The following is a 20,244-nucleotide window of genomic DNA, read 5'->3' as shown; positions in this document are numbered from 1 at the left end:
GGGTTAAATTATTTATAGTTGAATAGTGTGGCATGGAATTATGAGAGGTTCAAATATGCTGAGTTTGCTAGAATTAGGTAGCGTGGATTTGATTCAAGCTGTGCACGCTAAGGCTTTTATGTCATGGGGTATAAAGTTGACTATTGTCTATTTTTCTTTGTAAAAATAATTTGGGCTGTTTCTTTACCTTCCGGTACATTTCTGAACAATTTGTTAAGCTAAATTGTAATGTTTCTTTTTGTGCGTATGCAGGAAAGAACGAGTGTATGTGGAATGTTGCTACGTGGCATAGACTAGATTTATGTGGAGTGTATTTATTCAATATGGATGAGAGCATAATTATGTGGAGGGTAATTATGTGGTGCTGAGTGGTATTATGTGGAGTAATTATGTGTGATGAATTGTGTGGGGATGAATTGTGGAATTGTGAGACGTGTGGAATTATGTGGCATGGTGTGGTGTATAATTGTGCGGAGTGGAATTATGTAGCATGTTGCAGAGTTGTATTTTGTGGAGGGTAATTCTGTGTTTTAAAGTTGAGTGTAAATATGTTGTGTGACGTATAATTATATAGGTTGAAGTGGAATTATGTATACTTAAATTGTGTTGTGTGGAGTGTAATTATGTGGTTTGGAGTGCTATTAAGTTGTGTGGAATGTTATTATGTGATGTGGACTTATGAGGTATGGAGTGAAGTAGAAATATATGTTTTTTCATTTTTAGGATTGTAATTATGTGGTATGGAATGTAGGGTTAAATTATTTATAGTTGAATTGTGTGGCATGGAATTATGAGATGTTCAAATGTGCTGAGTTTGGTAGAATTAGGTAGCGTGGATTTGAGCAAGCTGTGCACGCTAAGGCTTTTATGTCATGGGGTATAAAGTTGACGATTGTCTATTTTTCTTTGTAAAAATAATTTGGGCTGTTTCTTTACCTTCTGGTACATTTCTGAACAATTTGTTTAGCTAAATTGTAATGTTGCTTTGTGTGCGCATGCAGGGAAGAACGAGTGTATGCAAAAAATCATCCTATGTCTCAGTATTAACTTCCACACCTCTAAACAATAATCCCAATCCTAGAATGAGTTATCCGTTTGCTTTACAATAGTTAGTAAAACAAGGAAGTGCTTTGCGAGTCTGTAAGTAGCAAAGGTTTTAAAGGGACTTGTTTTTGTGCAAAGTATTGTTTTTCCCAGTTCAAGGAAGGGATAAAAAAATATCTTCAGATAATAATAGGGGTGACAGGATGGTGCGATAGCAGAATATTGATTTGTGTGGATCTGGCGAGGACTGCGGGCAGCAAGTGCTTGATACGCTATTTGCATAAGAAAATACTATATATTTTTTTCGTTATCCTCCATTAGTTATTAGTAAGGAAGGGGGAAGAGAAGCGTTCACCGACAGCATTCGGTTAGTCTTAGGGAGACAAAGAATGCTGTGGTCTGTGGTAGATGGCGCCCAGAAGGCATACGTATATTTATCAGGAGCTGCCAAAGAAAGGAAGTGGAAATGCGCTTTAGACGTTGCTGGTATTGATGGCTACTGTGCGGTTGCAGACTTCGCTGGGCTGACAGTTGGTGGGGAAATGCTACGTTGTCATTGTAGGTTTAATTCATGAATCGCTCATTCTCTCTGGTGTTTGTCCTTGGGGTACTTGTTGACTGGTGCTACATATGGGATCTGGCTTGCCTTTGACAGCAGGTATGGTTTAGTGGGGTACATAGTGTAAATTAATGTTGGCGTGAGGAAACAAAAATCGGACCCTTTGTGCATTTGATATTATTGTGTGCATCATGCAGAGGATGAAAAGTAGCAGGAACGGCTTTGATGCCGTATAGGCTAGCAGGAAGAAATGTTTTGAGGTGGTCAGTTGCAGAGATTGTTCAACATTTTTAAAACTTCCATAGTGGCATTGGGGAGGCCAGCAGCTGAAAGGCTCTGTCTTTACTGGTAGGCAGTGGTTAGATGGTGACCGGTCATCAGTCTTTCTGTGGGTGATGGACAGGGGAGCAGTAGGCGGCGGTCACAGGTTTGCAGTGACATCCGAGGGGTGGTTTTAAAGGAGGGCAGAAAAGCATAATTGCGGGTTTCATAGGGGTGAGGGTAGAGTGTAATGGATGAGTTAGTAGCAGGCACGACGGAAGTGATCTGCGTTTGGAGGTGGTTAACAGAGAGGGCTTCGCTTGAAGGTGGCTCATCAAGTAGGAGCATGTGTTTGGTGGGCCGGCTGGAGGCAGTGTTATGTAACTTTGCTGGAGGGCGCAGCAGCATTTACTGATGTATGTAAATCGCTCGATGAGAGGGCGGATGTGACCAATAGAGGAACCAGAATCCTTTTTTTATGGCTGGGGTGAGCCCCTGCAGTATGGCGGGTCGCTGGCCTGAGGGCTCTTGACTGGCGAGGAGAATGGGGGGCCCCCTCCATGTACTTTGCAGGGGGGCCCCCTCAAGTTTCGTTACGCCACTGATCTGGCATGATCCACCAGCAAGATGCAGGAGGCCATGAGGCCCTGCTCGGGAGGATAGGCCTGAAACTGCACTGTGTCCAGAACAACTCAGATGAAAGGGGGCATCTGAGAGGGAGTCAGGTGTGACTTCGGCCCGTTGATAGTGAACCCCAACGAGTGCAGGAGGTCCGCCGTAGTCCGGAGGTGGGAGACGACAGCCTGGGGCTAGCCTGCCTTCAACAGCCAGTCGTCGAGATAGGGGAAGACTGGAACCCCTGATCTGCGCAGATGAGCTGCGACCACCGCCATCACTTTCGTGAACATCTGAGGGGCACTGGTAAGGCCGAAGGGGAGCACGGTGAACTGAAAATGCTCGTGGCCTACCCTGAACCGTAGATCGCTTTTGTGGGCTGGCAAGACGGAAATGTGTAAATAGGCGTCCTGCAAGTCCAACGCCAGCATCCAGTCTCCAGGGATGAGGACAGACGGGACCTGAGCCAACGTGAACATTTTGAACTTCTCCTTCCGGAGGAAGCAGTTGAGGGCCCAGAGATCTAGGATAGAACGCAGGCCTTTTTCCTTCTTGAGTACCAGAAAGTAGCGGGATTAGCAACCACGACATACTTCTGGTGCAGGCACCTTTTCAATCCCTTGGCCAAGAGAGCAGAAACTTCCTGGCGGAAAAGCACCAAATGATCCTCCAACATGCGATCGAAAGACGGTGGCATGGAGGGAGGGGCAGCCTCGAAGGGGACGGAGTAGCCAGTGAGAGTGACTGGGGGAGGAGGGGGCGGGTGATGGCGAATCCTGCCACCCACTGGCTGCTGATGGTCCCAAAGGTTTGGAATAGGAGGGTTAGGAGGCTGCCGCAGGGGGGAAAGGATGGACTGGCCCACCCCCTGGCTTCCAGACCCGCAAGGTCGCTTGCTCCCACATCCGTTGCCACGCAAAGGCTGGGCAGCTTGCGTGGGAAGGTGGCTAGACTGGGCCGGATGTGGCAGGGTGCCCCTTCCGTAGCTACGAAAGGGGTGAAAGGCAGACTGGGGGGGACGGGAAGATGCAGCGAGGCCCAAGGATATGGCCATAGCATGAGAATCCTTAAAGCACTCCAGCGCCGAGTCTGCCTTATCGCCAAAAGGCAATGGTCATCAAAGGGCATGTCCAGGAAGGTGGACTGGACGTCCCCCAAAAAGACGTCCTCAATCAGACATAGCGCCTAAGGGCTACCGACGTGGCAATCATTCTGCCTAGTGAATCGGTGGTATCCAGTCCACAGTGAATTGTGAATTTAGCAGCGTATCTCCCATCTGCCACTGCTTGGCAGAGAACAGCCCGGTCACCCCTGGGCACTGAGGCAGCACTTGCGGCCAAGGCCTTACCTGCCCTTCGCACCACCACAGCATAAGACGCTTCCTCCTCTGTAGCCACTGTAGGGGGAGGAAGCATGCCAAGGTCTGGGGAAGTGTCTGGATCACTGGTCCTTCCTCTAGTCCGGCTCTTCAAGCTGGTCTACCAAAGGGTCCAGTGACCCCTCCCAATCCTCATCACCACCTTCTGGGTGAAAGGGAACAGCAGGGATGAACAGGGGAACAAAAGTACCCTTCGGCGTTGGATTCGATGTCAGTCTGGCTCCAGGTCCATCCCAGGGGTGAGGATGGGGACGGCGTCGGCCGGGGGCACGGCCAATGCCGTGGGTATCGCCATCGGGATCGGCACTGAGGAAGGTCGGGTAAGATCAACCGGCATAGATCCGGATCCAGGCCCTCCACTTGCCAGGACCAGAGCCGCTGCTATAGAAGGCCCAGGACCCCCGACCGGCTCTGCGGGGCCCAAACGCATGCCGTCGGAGTCAGGCTACCTAAAGATACGATGGAGGGCTTCATAAAATGTACGAAGCTGGGTAGGTGATGCCCCGGCTCCCAGAAATAGGGGAGGTGTGGAGTCGTCCCCGAAGAAGGCACCAGAGACGGAGCCTTAGAGCGTCGTGTCAGCCGACCGACGAGGATGAGGTGAAGAGCGCCGGTGCCTCTTCGCCTTCTTCTTGTGCTTCGACTTACCTGAGGACTTCGAAGACTTGGAATGGGACGAGGTGTGGGGGCTCCGCGAGTGACCTCAAGACCGGGAGTGACATGGAGTCAACCGCCGGGCCTCCAAGAGCTTTTGGGAATGCTCCCGCAAAGACTTTGGATTCATGGCCCAGCAGTCGGAGCATGACTTCAGATCGTGGTCGAGCTCCAGACACCAAAGGCACACGAGGTGTGGGTCCATCACAGACATCAGCCTGTGACTGGCCTCGCAAGGCTTGAAGCCAGTCCGACGATGGGACATCCATCGCACACCAGGACTCGAAGACTCGAATAAAGATGTAGAAAAAACCTCCAAAAAGTTTAGTCAAAAAGTGACTAAAGGGGTAGCTCTCTCCAGAACTGCATTAGGCTGGCGCAGAAAAAGAAAGAACTGACGTCAGGGCGCATGGGCGTCGTCGAAGTAGACACCGCAACGTCATCCCGGCGACCATGATGCAGACAACAGACGCACATGCTGGCAGAGTCGGGCTGCCTAAAGATACGGTGGAGGGCTTCATAAAATGTACAAAGCTGGGCAGGTGACGCCCTGGCTCCCAGAAATAGGGGAGGTGTGGAGTCGTCCCAGAAGAAGGCAGTGGAGACGGAGCCTTAGAGCGACAACGTTCCGGGTCCAGCATCGTGTTAGCCAACCGACGGGGAGAAGGTGAAGAGCGCCGGCGCGTGGCATTAGGCTGGTGCAGAAAAAGAAAGATCTGACATCAGGGCCCATGGGCGGCGTCGAAGTAGACACTGCAACGTCATCCCACGATGCAGAAGACGGACGCGGAGTTGGCCGACGCCACCCACCGATGCACAGGGGTACAAGCCAAGAAAAATTCACCGGATCCAGCCTGACGCCTGGGGGTAATTCAAAGGTAAGGAATCTATAACTAACTGTCTCTTTCAGATACACTGCACAAGTACTAACGAGTCATCTATATATTTTTTTATACCTTCATATCACCATCCTCGGACTGATTTTCTGAAGGACGAGGAGATGACAATTCATTTCCTTGTTCGTCTTTCGCTTTGGAGATTTTCTCACTCTTGACCCGGGGTTTTCTTTTTCTTATTTTGATCTGTAAGGATACATAAAATATATAGAACAATGATATAGTTTTTGACAATGATTAGTACTGTAATATCAAGCTGTGTCCATTATCCTAATAACTGAACTCAAATTATCAACCTTTAAATGTCGATAGACTGTGCAGCCAACATTTGTCTCAATGAACAATCTCACTTGCTTAATCTACCTTCATTTTATAAATCAATAAGAAAAAGTTAGAAACCTGCCGTTACGATCTTTCTGGTGGATACTCTATCTACGTGCAGATCCCTTACCTGTAAAGCAATCCCAGGTGTCAGAATGGATCCGGTACACTTCAAAGGGCCCTAGTGGGCATCGAACTCAGTCAACATTGTAAGTGATAGCAGGCAGTGTCACGGAGGTCATAAAGCTCCTGTCCCAGCGAAACAACGTCAGTTTTTTCTCTAAGCTTTGAGGCGAGAACACAAACTGACATCTATCTAGGAATGCTGTACCAAAAGATATATTTGAGATATTATGAGCTTTCCCTATAACTCATCCATCAAATGAGTAGGCAGGCGGGTCGGTAAGGCATCTGCAGGTAGAGCATCCACCAGAAAGATCGCTACCGCAGGTAAGTAACCTTTTTTTCTACCTGAAGATTCCTCACTTGTAGACCTGATTTCGTAGCAATACCCTTCTCAGGAGAAGTATTGATGTATGGTAAAATGAGGAAATCCTGCAGAATGGACATAGCAAAGTGTCCATCCCTTAGTATCTTGGAGTCCAGACAGTAGTGCATGGTGAAGGTGTGCAAGGACACTCACATAGCTGCCTTATACATTTTAGCATTAAGAACCCCATCGACATGGGCTGAAGTGGTAGACTTAGGTAGGTCTTAATGCCTTCTGCTGACTCCTTCTTGGCTAAGGCAGTCTTAATGGAGAGGTTAATCTATTGTGAAAAGAGTCCCCTTACCTTTTTTGGCACCACAATACCCGGCAAAGAAGTGGTCATCCAGTTGAAATTCTTCGGTGCAGTCCAGGTAATAATTAACCACCTGACTAGGATCCAGCTGATAGAACTGTTCCTCCTCTTATGCAGGATAGGGGGAAGTACAGAAGGTTGAAAGAGTGATAGATTAACCAAGATGGAAAGGGGTTACCACGTTAGGAAAGAAAGCAGCCCTGATTTGCAACACCAACTTATCAGGATAGAAAGAGGTGAAGAGAGGGTGGCAGCTAGAGTCTGCAACTCACTAACCCCTCTAGCAGAAGTCATAACAACTAAAAAACAGTTTTGAAGATTAACATCCTCATATTACAGCTATGAAGTGTTAGACCTGGCACATTGGCGTGGGCCTCCCTTCCATTTATTTGCTTTTGCCTCATGTGTTTTTGCTGGTATTAGATGCTTTGGGCACTGTGCCACTGCTATCTAGTGCCACAGTGCAAGTGCTCCCTATGGTAAATTGATGTATGGATTAGTGATTCTATGATTGGCTGATTTGGTTTACTTGTCAGAACCTAGTACAGTACACCAGGAGTGCCCAGGGCTGGTAATCCAAATGATGCTAGTGGGCTTGCGAACAAAGAACAGGAGTACACCCGTTTTCCCAGCAGAGACCGGGCAATAGTTATACCAAAACAACAACGTCTCAGCTGGATATCATTTTTAGAAAGGCCAAATATTTTAGTGATATAAATCACAAAGGGAGGGGGGAAAAAAAGGGAAGGGAGACCAAAGGAACATAGAAAAGAATTGTATATTGTAGGTAGTTTTTACAGCACTACAGTACAATAAAAGTACAAATGACCAAAAGCACACATAAGTGAGCACTGGGCGTGCTAGTGATAGTGAACGGCGCAGTGACACAATGAGTGAAAAACAGCGTGAACGGCGCAAATTAAGATAATAACAATGTGATCGAAAGGAATAATTATATACAATCTGCTATGGATACATTTTTTTCTCAATGACCACAAATAAGCCAAAAAGTTCTTTGCTGGGTTTTGTCGACGGCGTTTCAGCCTGGTTGGTTTCAGGCCATCATCAGGACAATGGTCATAGTTTTAACGTGTGCTGGGCGTAGTACATCTAAAGTACAAGGAATCCTTTGAGATTGGTGAAAACAGACATAAATCAGCGTCTGATCAGTCGTTCATGCACTTAAGGAACAACATCCGGAGTTTGGAAAGTAGCCAGGAGCAATAAAGGTCCAGGGCTCGAAGGGAAAGGATCAGATCTCGTGAATTATTCGTGGAAGAGGAATCCAAGAATTGGGAATCCAAGGGACGGGAAGTAAATCCCACCGTGAAGGGGCGCCAGGACGAGTAAAGCGTCCGCACAGACGCTTCACTCGTCCTGGCGCCCCTTCACGGTGGGATTTACTTCCCGTCCCTTGGATTCCCAATTCTTGGATTCCTCTTCCACGAATAATTCACGAGATCTGATCCTTTCCCTTCGAGCCCTGGACCTTTATTGCTCCTGGCTACTTTCCAAACTCCGGATGTTGTTCCTTAAGTGCATGAACGACTGATCAGACGCTGATTTATGTCTGTTTTCACCAATCTCAAAGGATTCCTTGTACTTTAGATGTACTACGCCCAGCACACGTTAAAACTATGACCATTGTCCTGATGATGGCCTGAAACCAACCAGGCTGAAACGCCGTCGACAAAACCCATCAAAGAACTTTTTGGCTTATTTGTGGTCATTGAGAAAAAAATGTATCCATAGCAGATTGTATATAATTATTCCTTTCGATCACATTGTTATTATCTTAATTTGCGCCGTTCACGCTGTTTTTCACTCATTGTGTCACTGCGCCGTTCACTATCACTAGCACGCCCAGTGCTCACTTATGTGTGCTTTTGGTCATTTGTACTTCTATTGTACTGTAGTGCTGTAAAAACTACCTACAATATACAATTCTTTTCTATGTTCCTTTGGTCTCCCTTCCCTTTTTTTCCCCCTCCCTTTGTGATTTATATCACTAAAATATTTGGCCTTTCTAAAAATGATATCCAGCTGAGACGTTGTTGTTTTGGTATAGCTAGTGGGCTTGCAGCACTGGTTGTGCCACCCACAGAAGCAGCCTGTTAAAGTGTGTCTAAGGCTTGCCATTGCAGAGCCTGTGCGCAGTCTGGTACTGCCATGCTGACTCGGCAAGTGCACCCACTTGCTAGTCCCTAAACCTTCCCTTTTCTTCAGATCAGACACCCCTATGGTAGGCCCAAGGGCAGGGTGCATTGTAAGTATAAGGTAGGACATGCCCTGGTGTGTGTGGCCTGTCCTAATAGTGAATTAAAGCCATTTTCGTTTTTCACTATTGAAAGGCTACCAGTTCCCCATAGGCCAGAATGGGCAGTTTGATTATTACATCTTATAATCCTAACTGACTCAGGGAACTAGGTAGAAATTCGAGTTTAGTATGCCTGAACTCAGAATGATAAAATACATCGTTTAGTGAAGTTGGTTTTAACATTCTGTGTTTGAAAATACCACTTTTAGAAAGTAGGTATTTTCTTGTCTAACCATCCAAGCCTGCCTCTGCTAGGTTGTGTATTCTTTGTCTGGAGTTTGAGTGACAGGGGCTGGGGGATTCCAGGAGACCGGGTGAGTCAGCACAGGGCTGAATAAAGAGATCTGCATGTAGATGGGTGGGAGGAGTTGCACCTGGGACCTGAATAGGGCTGTGCATTCCCTCCACAATGCTGGCTCCACCTCCTGTGGTGCGTCTGATGTCTCTGCCTTGCACTGTGAAAGGAAAGAAGGAGTCATGTAAACAGAGTGCTCCAGGACTGACCAGAACTGGTTTGGACTAGGCAAAGGCCTATGTGCTTTCAGAGGACAAAGAGAAACTGTGTATAAAAAAAGGGACCCAGACCCCAGAACTATAGATCACTTTTGGGAAACAAGAAGAAACCTTTGCTGAGAAGAGGAACTAGAGAGACTGAGAGACTATCCCTAAGCTTGAGGGATTGGCCTGCAGTGGTTGCCTGACTGCCAAAGAGAGGAGAAAGGAAATTTGTGTGTACTTTATTCAACTTGCGAAGGATCTCCAAGGGCTTGAGAAAGAGCTTGCCTCCTGCTGAAGTCTCAGGGACAACAGACGACAGCCATCAGCTCCCCAAGAGTTCTTTGGAAGTGCCTGCAGTTGTGTTGGGATTTCTGAGGGACTGCATGTTGCAAGGAGCTGGAAGCGTGACTCAAGAGGAAGAGGCGTGTCGTCGCCACAGCCAGTGTCATCGCATCACTGAACAAGGGTGTCGCTGCTGTAGCTGTCGCATTGCAGAAGCATCTCGCAACACCGAAGAAGCATGTCGCCGTCACAGCCACTGTCGTCGCATCACTGAAGGGTGTCGCAGCTGTAGCTGTCACATCGCATCGCAGAAGCGGCTCGCATCACCGGAGAAGCGTGTCGACGCCGCAGCTGCTGCTGTCGCATCACTGAACAAGGGTGTCGCATCGCACAAGCGTCTCGCATCACCGGAGAAGAGTGTCGCCGCCGCAGCTGCCGTTGTCGCATCACTGCACAAGGGTGTTGCCGCTGCAGCTGTCGCAACGCATCGCCGAAGCGTCTTGCATCACCGGAGAAGCGTGTCGAAGAGCCTGTCGCGGCTCAGAAGAATCGATGATTCGCCGCATGGCCGTCGGGCGTGCACGCATTGTGTCGCATCAAGAAGAAGACACCATCTTTGTTTCACTGCACCGGATCTTCATCGCATCACGGCGTTGCGGGCCGCATCACCACGGAAGCACAGTGAAAAACCGACGCATCACCGTTCCTGCGTGTAAGGAACCGACGCATCACCTTCCCTGCAACACATTCGTCGTATAGCGTTAAGCATCCAAAGGTACATTGAACTCAAAGTGTCGCATTTTAACATCTAAAGAGAACTAAGCTAATTCTACCACTTTAAGTACAGTATTGTGGATTTTTCTTGTTTGTGGTCTTGTGATAAGTCTATATAAAGAATACTTATTTTTTATATAAAACTTGTGTGGTGTCCATCTGTAGTGTTGTCACTGGGTTACTGTATGTGTTCACAAATGCTTTACACACTGCCTCTGAGATAAGCCTGTCTGCTCGTGCCAAGCTACCAAGGGGGTGAGCAGGGGTTATTTTAGGAGAGTACCCACTTACCCTGACTAGACGCAAAGGTCCCTATTTGTCAAAGGTACCTACCTCTGCCAACTAGAGACCCCCAATTCTAACATGAAGGGACCCAAACAGAGTCTCCATCAAAATGGTAAGAATCTAATTCAAGTCCCACAGGGGAACCATAGAGGGTATTGGAGGGTACAGGATTGTCAAACCTTTGAGAAAAAGCACAATAGAGGACTCTATAATAATGATATTATCTTTATTGGCGTGATTACTTGCGTGATTATTTATAACCATCGCAATGATAAAACAGTAGTATTCGAATTCTACAAAGTTAAAACCATGATTGTGTACCAAAGTTTACAGTTTGCTTTTACACCAGGACTCTAGATACCTCATTTGGACCATGTATAAGAGAAAGCATTTTAAAATGATTTAACATTGTTAAAAGGGTCAATTAAGATCGAGAGGGCCAAGGCTACGGGGATGAAAGGCCCCGAGTCAACAGCAATGTGCAAAGTCAGCTGTTTGCAAAAATAGTGCTCTAGTTGTCAAAGTCAATGAAAGCTAATGGTCATTGCCCAGCTCGGATGTGCCGAGTCAACAGTTTACAGAATAGTTCTCCAAGCAGCAAGAGCGGGCAATGTGCAAAGTCAGCAATGGGTGAAGCAGTTCTCTGAGAAACAAGAGCAGTGGTGGCTAATGAATGGCTTTCGGAGATGGGGGCCTGGTTGGGCAATTAAATGCTGGTGTTTGATATTTGTCCCACTTTGCCCATTAATTGTACGAGGAGGCAAGCCAACTGTAAGTCTCCACTTTCGGAACATGCTTTCACTGCCTGCCTGCATGTTCTTATCCCCTTGATCTTTAGGTGGGTTTTAACATAAGTCTTTGTTCGTTTTTTAGTCTCCCGCATATGCACAATAAATGTAGCACATCCTCTTTTGCCTCCCTGCTTTGGCAACAGTTAGTGGTTGTCTGTGGTCGTTTAAGTGGAGCAGTAATGGAAGAATACCCAATCGAAGATGAAGATATTTTTCCTTTGTCGCTTTCGTGAAACCTGCTCCTAAGGAAGAGTGAGGAGAGGCTTTAGAGTATCTCTGCAGGGTGAGCCATCCGTGTGCCCTTTCTTTTAGCACAACCTTATCCTCCACTAAGGACGCCATTTTAACTTTTTTATTGACAATTTGTTTGAAGCTTTTATGTGTCCCAGCAGCCTTCCAAAGATCCTGTAGTCCCAGTCAATCTACTGAAGCTTGCAAATAGATCATGACCGCACTTTTTTTAATTTGAGTTCCTTCCATAGATGTGAATTCAGAGTCCAGGGTTTGGCTCCCTTGATTTTCTACCAGCATTTGACAAAGGTGCCTTTGCATGCAATTTGTTGCATCTGCAGGCAGAATTCTATTGTTATTTACTCCAGCGAGGTATATTTAGGTAGGTTGACTATTATTCTCAGGGCTCTTGCTACTGTACCATCCAGTGTACTTGCATCCCTTCCCCTAGACACTCGCTCCCATAGGTGATAGTCAAAGGAGCTCTGCTTTAAACACCTGGAGCAGAGGCGTGTCGCTTGGGCCGGTAGTTCTGAGTTTTACGTTTTTTAATGCAACAGCCATTATGTTACCTCTTTTTGTTATGGCCTCTTTTTGTGCCGCAAATGTACATTCTGCATCACTACGGATTTGTCTAGGTTTATGCCTAATAAGTTATCAACAGAGAAGTTTAGCGTGCTGTCTAATAAATGTTGGAGGCCAAACAGAGTGCGACTGGTCAATACAAGATTGTTGGCATAGAGTAACTTTGAGAGAGTAAGGTCTCCCATTTTTGGGGCATGGGAGCTACATTTGTCCAGCTCTGACCAAAGATTTGACATAAAAAGATTGAGCAAGGATGGTGCCAGTTTGCAGCCTTGTTTCAGCCCCTTAGTCATTGGTATCTTTCTGGATAGGCAGTCGCCAGCTCCTAGCTTTATTTCAACCCAGGTGTCAGTATGTAGGAGGATCAGCTGATTCAGGAGAGTCAATGGAATTTTTCTTTTGGACAGTTAATCCCACAGTTTCTTCCTGTAAATGCTGTCAAAGGAGGATGAATATTAAATGAAGCAAACAGAGTGGCAAGTTGGCGTCTCTTAAAGCATCTATCAGAAGGGAGAGGGTGAGTATATTTGTTGTTGTTCCTGTGAGCTTTGGTTAAGGGGAATGATTGCCATTTGGGTAGCTTAATCTGTACTTTCTTCCAAGAGAAGGCCAGCGTAGTATTTGGCATCATTGTCTATTAAGGCGATCAGCCTGTAAATTTCTGCTTCATTCTTATTGCCTTTCTTAGTATTGGGGATATGATTGGCCCCTTACAAGAATATGGTATTCTTTCTATTTCAAGGATATGTTTAAAAAGTGGTAGTAATGCTGCTGGCCAATTATCCGGGTCTTGTTTGTACAGGATCGGGGGGATGCCGTTGAGACCCGGCGCCCTCTCTGTCTTGCCTTTCACTATCCTTTTAGTAATCTGTTTGCCCGTGAACGCAAAAGGGGCAATTGTCAATGATTTTCCGGGTCACATAGTTTGCTCCCAGGAGTATATTCAGATCTCTGCTCTTCATACATAGTGTTGGCCGGTTCTGTGTTGAAATGATGAAAGAGATAGTTGGCGCAGGCTTCTTCCGTCAAGTGCGAGTTGATTCCATCTACACTTGGGTTCTGTAAGCTGTTAATTGTGCGCCAGATTCTTGTGCTGTTATTTGTTTTTGTGTCGTGTAAGAACGTAGCCCACAACTTGTCTTCTGATTCCCTTTTCGATTGCCAAATTAGCCTCTTCTTGCTTACTTTTAACTGCCTTAGTTCATTTTGGATGCCATCATCTGGGCCTGATCCGCAGAGCTTCCGCACTGATCTGTTTATTGCTTTTTTGAGATGCCTTAGAAGCATCTTTGCATGATTGAGAGATGACTGCATTGTCTGCTTTGTGGCACAAGAGGGATCCTCCGTTGAAGAGTTTCTCCTGTTGTTGAACAAGGTTCTTCCCTTGTTGTGAGAGCTTCGCCGAGTTTTTTAGTGAAGATTTCCCAGCAAGTTAACATGCTTGTATTAGCCCCTTTGTTTTCTTCCCAGAGACCCTTTGTCAGGGCCAGGAAGTTTTCTGGGTGGCGCGTTTTGCATTTGATTCTTCTGCTATAGACTGTTTGTATGGAGCTTGGATCCTCCACTGGTTTGGTTAATGTTATGCCTTGTATATTCATCATGATTTCTTGAGGTAGGTGGTCGCTGTGGTCTGATATTCCTTTCCGAAAATCTACAATTTTGCTGATCAAGGGTTGGGTTATTAAGGTGTGATCTATTGTTGTGCTGGTTGATGGATTATGGAAGGTCGCCGCCGGAGGGTAGTCGCCCGGAAAACGCCAGTTTAGTGCGACCAAGCTCAAATGTTCCAAAACCTTTAGAAATTATTTTACTAACCTGGTTTGCTTGCACCATTTGCAGTCCTGATGAGGGGTGCTCCATGCAGAAAATTGTTCTTCCAATAGTTGGTCCCTGTCTGGGGACCCCGTTAGGTGGATGTTAAAGTCACCTGTTACCATAAGATTTGGCAAGAACTCTTCCGCTAGTATCCTTGTTATTTCAGATCTCAAAAGCATTACTCCATTAATTTTGGCACATGGATGGAGGTAAATATTTAACTATATCAGTTGCTGATTGTTGTTATCACCTCCTAAGACCATTTTGATTGATTTTATGGCATTTTTTTGGTGTAGTTTTGACATCCAGTTCCACAATTTCGTTTATACTCTTGATTGAGGTGAAAATTGTTAGACCTCCTTTTTGGTGCCCAAATTTGGCGCTTTTTACAGCCAGGAGGTGGTATGTTTTGAAGCCATTGTAGATGGTGCAGTTGGTCTAGCCAGGTCTCTTGTAGGAGGATGAGGTCAAAGTTTGGAAAGTACAACAGGAGCTGCGTGTCCATAGCTTATTTCCTAGGCCATTTATGTTTCAAGAGCATAATCGTAATGTGAATCGACTGATGGGGATTGTGTTGCTCCCAGTCAGGTATTCTTGCTCCATAGATTTATTGTTCTGGCTATCCAGGACCAGTCGTCTAATCTGGTACTTGTCCTTGGTTGCCAAGGCCTCCAGTCTTTTGTCTCCTTCTCCGGTGCAGAGGTACTGCACGTCCCTTTGAGCACCGATTGTGTCTTCCTCGTGGTGTACGGGGGGGGTGGGAGATTTCCAGCTCTTGTTAAAAGGACTTGAAAACAGATGACTGGATCGGCAGACAAAGAAGCTAAATTCCCCTACACAGTTCAATTGGCACAGCCTGTGAGCCATGGAAAGTGCAGATTTCAGACCTTGCAACATAGTGGCCTGCAAGGAGCTTACTACGTTATCTGCACACCACACAATAAAGTAAGCAGATTTAGTGCAGGGATGACATGTTGATAAGACTACTTTGGACACCCACGGAGACAGCTAAAAGTAGGTCAGTTGTCCCCGCTCAATCTGGAGGTCTCAGAAATTGTGGTGCAGAACCATTCCCCTAACTGGGAGAGAAGGTTTGGCCTGAATGGAAGGCAAAGCAGGGGCTATGTGGCGAAGCGCAGAAGGTCCGTGTACCACACTTTCTGGGACAATTCAGGACTATGAGCATGATTTGGGTCCATTCTTGGCAAATAATCCAGAGAACCAGAGGAATCAAAGGTATGTGCGAAACGCGTAATGCAGCTGAAAGTTCCAGGTCAACTGAAAAACTTTCCCCAAGGCTCCCTTCAACAGATACTGGTGGGCACAGAACTACTGGCATTGAACATTTTCTGAGGAGGAGAACAAATCTAACTGAGGAGTGCCCCACTGACTGGGCGGAGATATTCTGGATTAACTGTAGAAGATACTACTTGTAATCTTCAAGATAATGCCAGCTTAGACTGCTGGCTCTGACATTCAGATACCAGGTAGGTGATTAGCAGTTAGCAAGATCCCTTTGCCTAAGACCACAGCCTCAATGCTTCAAGACAAAGGAGGAGAGGCCCCAGTCCTCCTTGTTGTTGATGTACAATATCACTGCCATGTTGTCCCTCAACATCTGGACGGACAGACCTTGGATGGAGGGGTAAGTAGGCCTTGAGTGCTAGCCGAATCACCCACAGTTCAAGCAGGCTGATGTGAAGAACCTGCTCTTCTGGAGACCAGAGGCCTCCGATCTCCGGGTCGTACAAATGGGATCTCCACCCTAGTGTAGAGGCAATGGCACAACCTTGACATCAAGAAATTCGGCAACCATATTCAGGCTAACACTCAGCAACTGCTTTCAAACACTGAGGCAGCTGTGCTGAAGATTAAGATTTGGCTAACCTCAGCACTGGACGCCTTTATACCTGTGCATTCTGGTGAGCTGTAAAAGAGACCTTCGGCTTCTTGGTTTAATGAAAAACTGAACGCACTTGGAGGAAATCATATGACGCTTTTGCCCTAAAAAACTATACGAGAGCCACCAACATCTAGCACAAAATTATCAAAAAAGCCCACCCTGATTTCGTTGCCAATAAAATTATAAAAAGTAGTAACACCACAAAAGAAATCTATAGTCAACATCCTGGCAGATAACTTGTGGTTGGTTGAGTCATATCGCTAGAATTGGGAAAAGCTTGTGGAATATGTTTTTAAAAAGGGTATCAATATTTATATGCATTTCTCTGCTATACTTGTAGTACGAAGGCTGATGGTTCAGGGCAGCATGCCACAGGGAGATGAGCTGAGGGGGCTAGACATGCTAAACAATAATTCTGTCATCTCCGTGATGAACTAAGTTCAGTCGAGCTCTCCTGACGTACCAATTAACCTGACTTGTTACTTAAAATGCAGGAGTGTGTTATGCCTACATTTTTAATGGAAAGTTACTCTCTCTTTGTCCACGACAGTGGTACACACTGTGTGGAAACAAGCTAAAGTTAGCCATCTCGAAAAAACTCTTGCATAACCCAGCCCGCTGGAAAATTGGACCAATTGCTCTCCTGCCGTTCCTGACGAAGGTAGTGGAGAAACATGTGAACAAGCCTTCTTAGAGAAGAACCACTTGTTAGATTCCTGGCACAATGGGTTTAGGCCCTCCTACAGTATAGAATCCGCTCTCCTTACAGGTGACTGATGCATTGCATCTAGCTCCAGATGATGTTACTCGACAGCACTTATTCTTTTAGATTTACATGCTGCTTTCGATAAGGTGACTCATGAAGTGCTGCTATGGCGACTTCATGAGATCGGGGTTCGAGTTAAGGCTTGGGCTTAGCTCGCCTCTTTCTTAAGATATTGTTCTTTTCCTGCGATATCCCCCTCCTTTCTCATCTTTGCAAGGAACTTTAGAGCGCAACGTCCCTCAAGGATTAGCGCCAGGCCCACCCTCTTTAACATCTACATTCAGCCCCTGTGGATTAGGTGAAATCTTTTGGGATGTTTTCGATGTCCTACGCAGATGATACTCAGCTTATCTACATAGGATGTTTTCAGCTTCCCAAATTCTATGACCACTGTTGCTAATTGGATGCATTCTCACTGTCTGAGGTTGAATGCCAATAAAACAGAAATTCTCCTGCTGGGGAAGAACTCCCACCTTCAGGGTGAACACTGGTGGCCAAGGTTGTTAGGGTCTCCTCTCAAGTTGAAATCATCTGCAAAAAATGTGAGTGTCTGGCTTGATGATGCACTATTGTTTGAGTCACAATTCACGGCACTGTCAGGAATGTGTTTTGGTACTCTCAGAAGCCTTAAATCGATTATTGGTTTTTACAATACCCAGTTTCAGCAAATGATTATACAGCTTCTAATCATCTCCCCACTTGATTGTAACATTCTTTATCTATGCGCCACCAGGTTAATAAAAAATAGGATGCAGATTTTTCAGAATGCAGATGCAGGATTACTTTTTCATCAGCGGAAATTTTGCTCCGAGTTTAAGCTGCTTGATAAACTTAATTGGCTTCTGATACAGAAACGTATTCAGTTTAAAGCCTTGTGTGTGTGTGATTATGAACAAGCAGGGGTACCTAGCTTGGCCACCCTGGTGCAGCCGTACATATCTACTAGGGCCCTCGCTCTGCTGACCTGAATTTGGCTCTTATATCTCGTACCAAAAGAGTTAGGATGGGGGGGTCACTCTTTCCAAGCAAGGCTCAGTTTTTATGGTATCACCTGCCTTTACATGTACAGAATATTCAGACCCATCTTGTTTTAGAAATCAGCTGAAGACATGGCTGTTTGCAGCAGAGGTCTTTTCGGAGCAGGCTCCAAACTGTATCACCTTGGTAGTAGGTTACAGCTGAGAAACCCTATTTCTGGGGCAGCTATGCATTTTATAAGTCTTTCCAACATTATATAACATCCTTCCCTACAGTGGCCACAGAGAGGGAGGAAAGCCACCCTAGTTCAGGTTCACCTAGTTTCCCCACCAAACCATTACAATCAAATCTGACAGGTTTCCCCATACTGTAGACTCTCAATCAAAGAGAAATGAATCACTAGTGTCAATAATCCAGTGTCTCAAGCGTATTGTATTGGAGACTCTCAACAACACTTTCACATTGCGCTGTATATATTTTTCTCCGCTCGTGTGGTAAGGTGGATAGTGTCATTTTCGGGTCGTAATCACTTGAGTGTTTAGTTCTCCAAGTGATTAATCAACCACAACCAGGAGGGAGACTGTCTGGGTGGTTCACAGACATGAAAAGTGACTAGTGATTACAAATATCTCCTAATACTGTTTAGAGAAGTTTGATTAGTCAACGAGAGGGATATGATTAAAAGAAATGGTGGCGCTTGAGTGGATTAGTAACTGGTCCATAGCACCTAGTGGAGGGTCGACATGTTTCGGCCTAAGGGCTGAACTTACGAGTCAGATGGCCTTCTTCAGGACCGTAGTGTGAAAGGTGGTCTTATTTTGGAGCTATGACGCGGTCATAGGAGAAGTCTTTACCTATGACTTTAGTAGGGGGTTTGAGCCCTCCTTAGGAGACAGGAGAATCTGCCAGTTCTCAATTGTGGGCCGTCTCGGAAGGCGTTGCTGCAGTTCTCCTGATCCCTGTACTGTAGCCACTGCCTAAAGAGTCACCAATGCAGGGCCATCATGTGCCAATGTGCATGCATGACCAGGAGAATGAAGGAAGCCAGCAGACTTCAGAATCTGAGGACTCTCAGGACTCTGACTCTCGTGCAAGGATGGAGCCATATCCTGAATGTTGGAAATTCTCTGAGGTGGAGAAAAGGCGTGGGAAACGGTGGTGCCCATCACCAACACTATGAAGTTGATTTGTTGGGAGGGCCACAGGTGAGATATGGGCTCGGTGATCAAAAGCCCAGGTTGTACAGCAAAAATACTGTTAACTGCAGATGGAGCAACACCACCTTTGGTGAGCCGACTTTGATTAGTCAATCATCCAGGTATGGGAAAATGGGGATGTCTAACCATGGGAGATGGGTCTCAACGACTACCATCACCTTTGCGAAGACTCTAGCGGCTGAGGTTAACCCAAAGGAAAGTACAGCAAACTGATAGTGAGTAGTACCCACCACAATTCGTGAGTACTTCTGGTGTGAATGCATGATAAGAATGTGGAAATACACATACTGAAGGTCGAGTGACGCCATCCAGTGTCCAATCCCCAACGCCAGGAGACCTTGAGCAAGGTTCAGCATCCTGAGCTTTTTCTTTTTGAGGAGAAAGTTTAGGATCCTGAGGTCCAGAATGGAACGCAGACCACCGTCCTTCTTTGGTACCAGTACCATGTGTAACATTCCTGGACCCATTCCTGTTCTGGCAAGAACTCCACTACTCCTGCTGATCAAATGGAATGATGGTGGACAAAATGGAGGAGGTGGGATTAGGGTGGAGTCTGAAGAATGGGAACAGTGTAGCCCTTTTCTACAATTTGAAGGGCCCAATGGTCCAAAGTGCTGGCAAACCTTCCCTCCTATAGGATCCGTATCAGCTTGGGGAAGCAAACTAGAAATCATGGATGGCCAACTATACACAACACTTTTTCAAAAACCTACTCTACTCTAATATTCCAGTTCCCATCGTAGAGCCCTAAAAGGTGGCCTCCCATATAGCCAATTCCTACGCATTCGAACCAATTGCAAATTTAAAGAGGATTTATATAGAGAAGCAGATGTGCTATCAGAAAAGCTTCAGGACAGAGGATCCCCAGACGATAAGTAAAACGCTCACTTTACGAGCATTGTACTCACGCAGAGATATACTTCTATAACTCAACCATAGAACACTCATGTCTAGGATCACGTGTCACCACTTTCTGCCCTATCAGTAAAAAACTAAGAGCATTAAAAAACATTGGGATGTCTTAACCACGTCTGACATTTCATTTAAGCACCCCTATTCTCCTTTAAAAGGGTTCACAACATTAGAGATCATCTGGTGTAAGAAACTGGCTCTATATATACTGCACCAAAGTGAGGTACAGTGTGTATAGAGTCCAAGGGTCTCCAAAGGTTTGGCAGAGGTTAAAGTTAGATAGAACCTTACTCTCTAAAGTGGTAGCTTGGTTGAGCAGTAAGGCAGTATCAGGGGGACAGTGTTAAGCATTTGATGTA

General features: G+C 46.0%; 1 protein-coding gene across 2 annotated transcripts in view; it reads right to left on the bottom strand.

The window, feature by feature from the left end:
- The window catches only part of CHD2 (chromodomain helicase DNA binding protein 2), a 1,941,047-nt gene that overhangs the window by 445,411 nt on the left and 1,475,392 nt on the right, over positions 1-20,244 (bottom strand). For both annotated transcript variants that reach the window (XM_085644496.1, XM_085644497.1), the window contains one exon: positions 5,468-5,593. In XM_085644496.1, the coding sequence (XP_085500622.1) occupies positions 5,468-5,593 (126 nt within the window). The remainder of the gene's footprint in view (positions 1-5,467; positions 5,594-20,244) is intronic.

The sequence above is a fragment of the Triturus cristatus genome, chromosome 3_1 (assembly GCF_964204655.1).
Source record: "Triturus cristatus chromosome 3_1, aTriCri1.1, whole genome shotgun sequence".
NCBI classification, from domain to species: Eukaryota; Metazoa; Chordata; class Amphibia; order Caudata; family Salamandridae; genus Triturus; species Triturus cristatus.
This window is presented reverse-complemented; position numbering and strand designations above follow the sequence as displayed.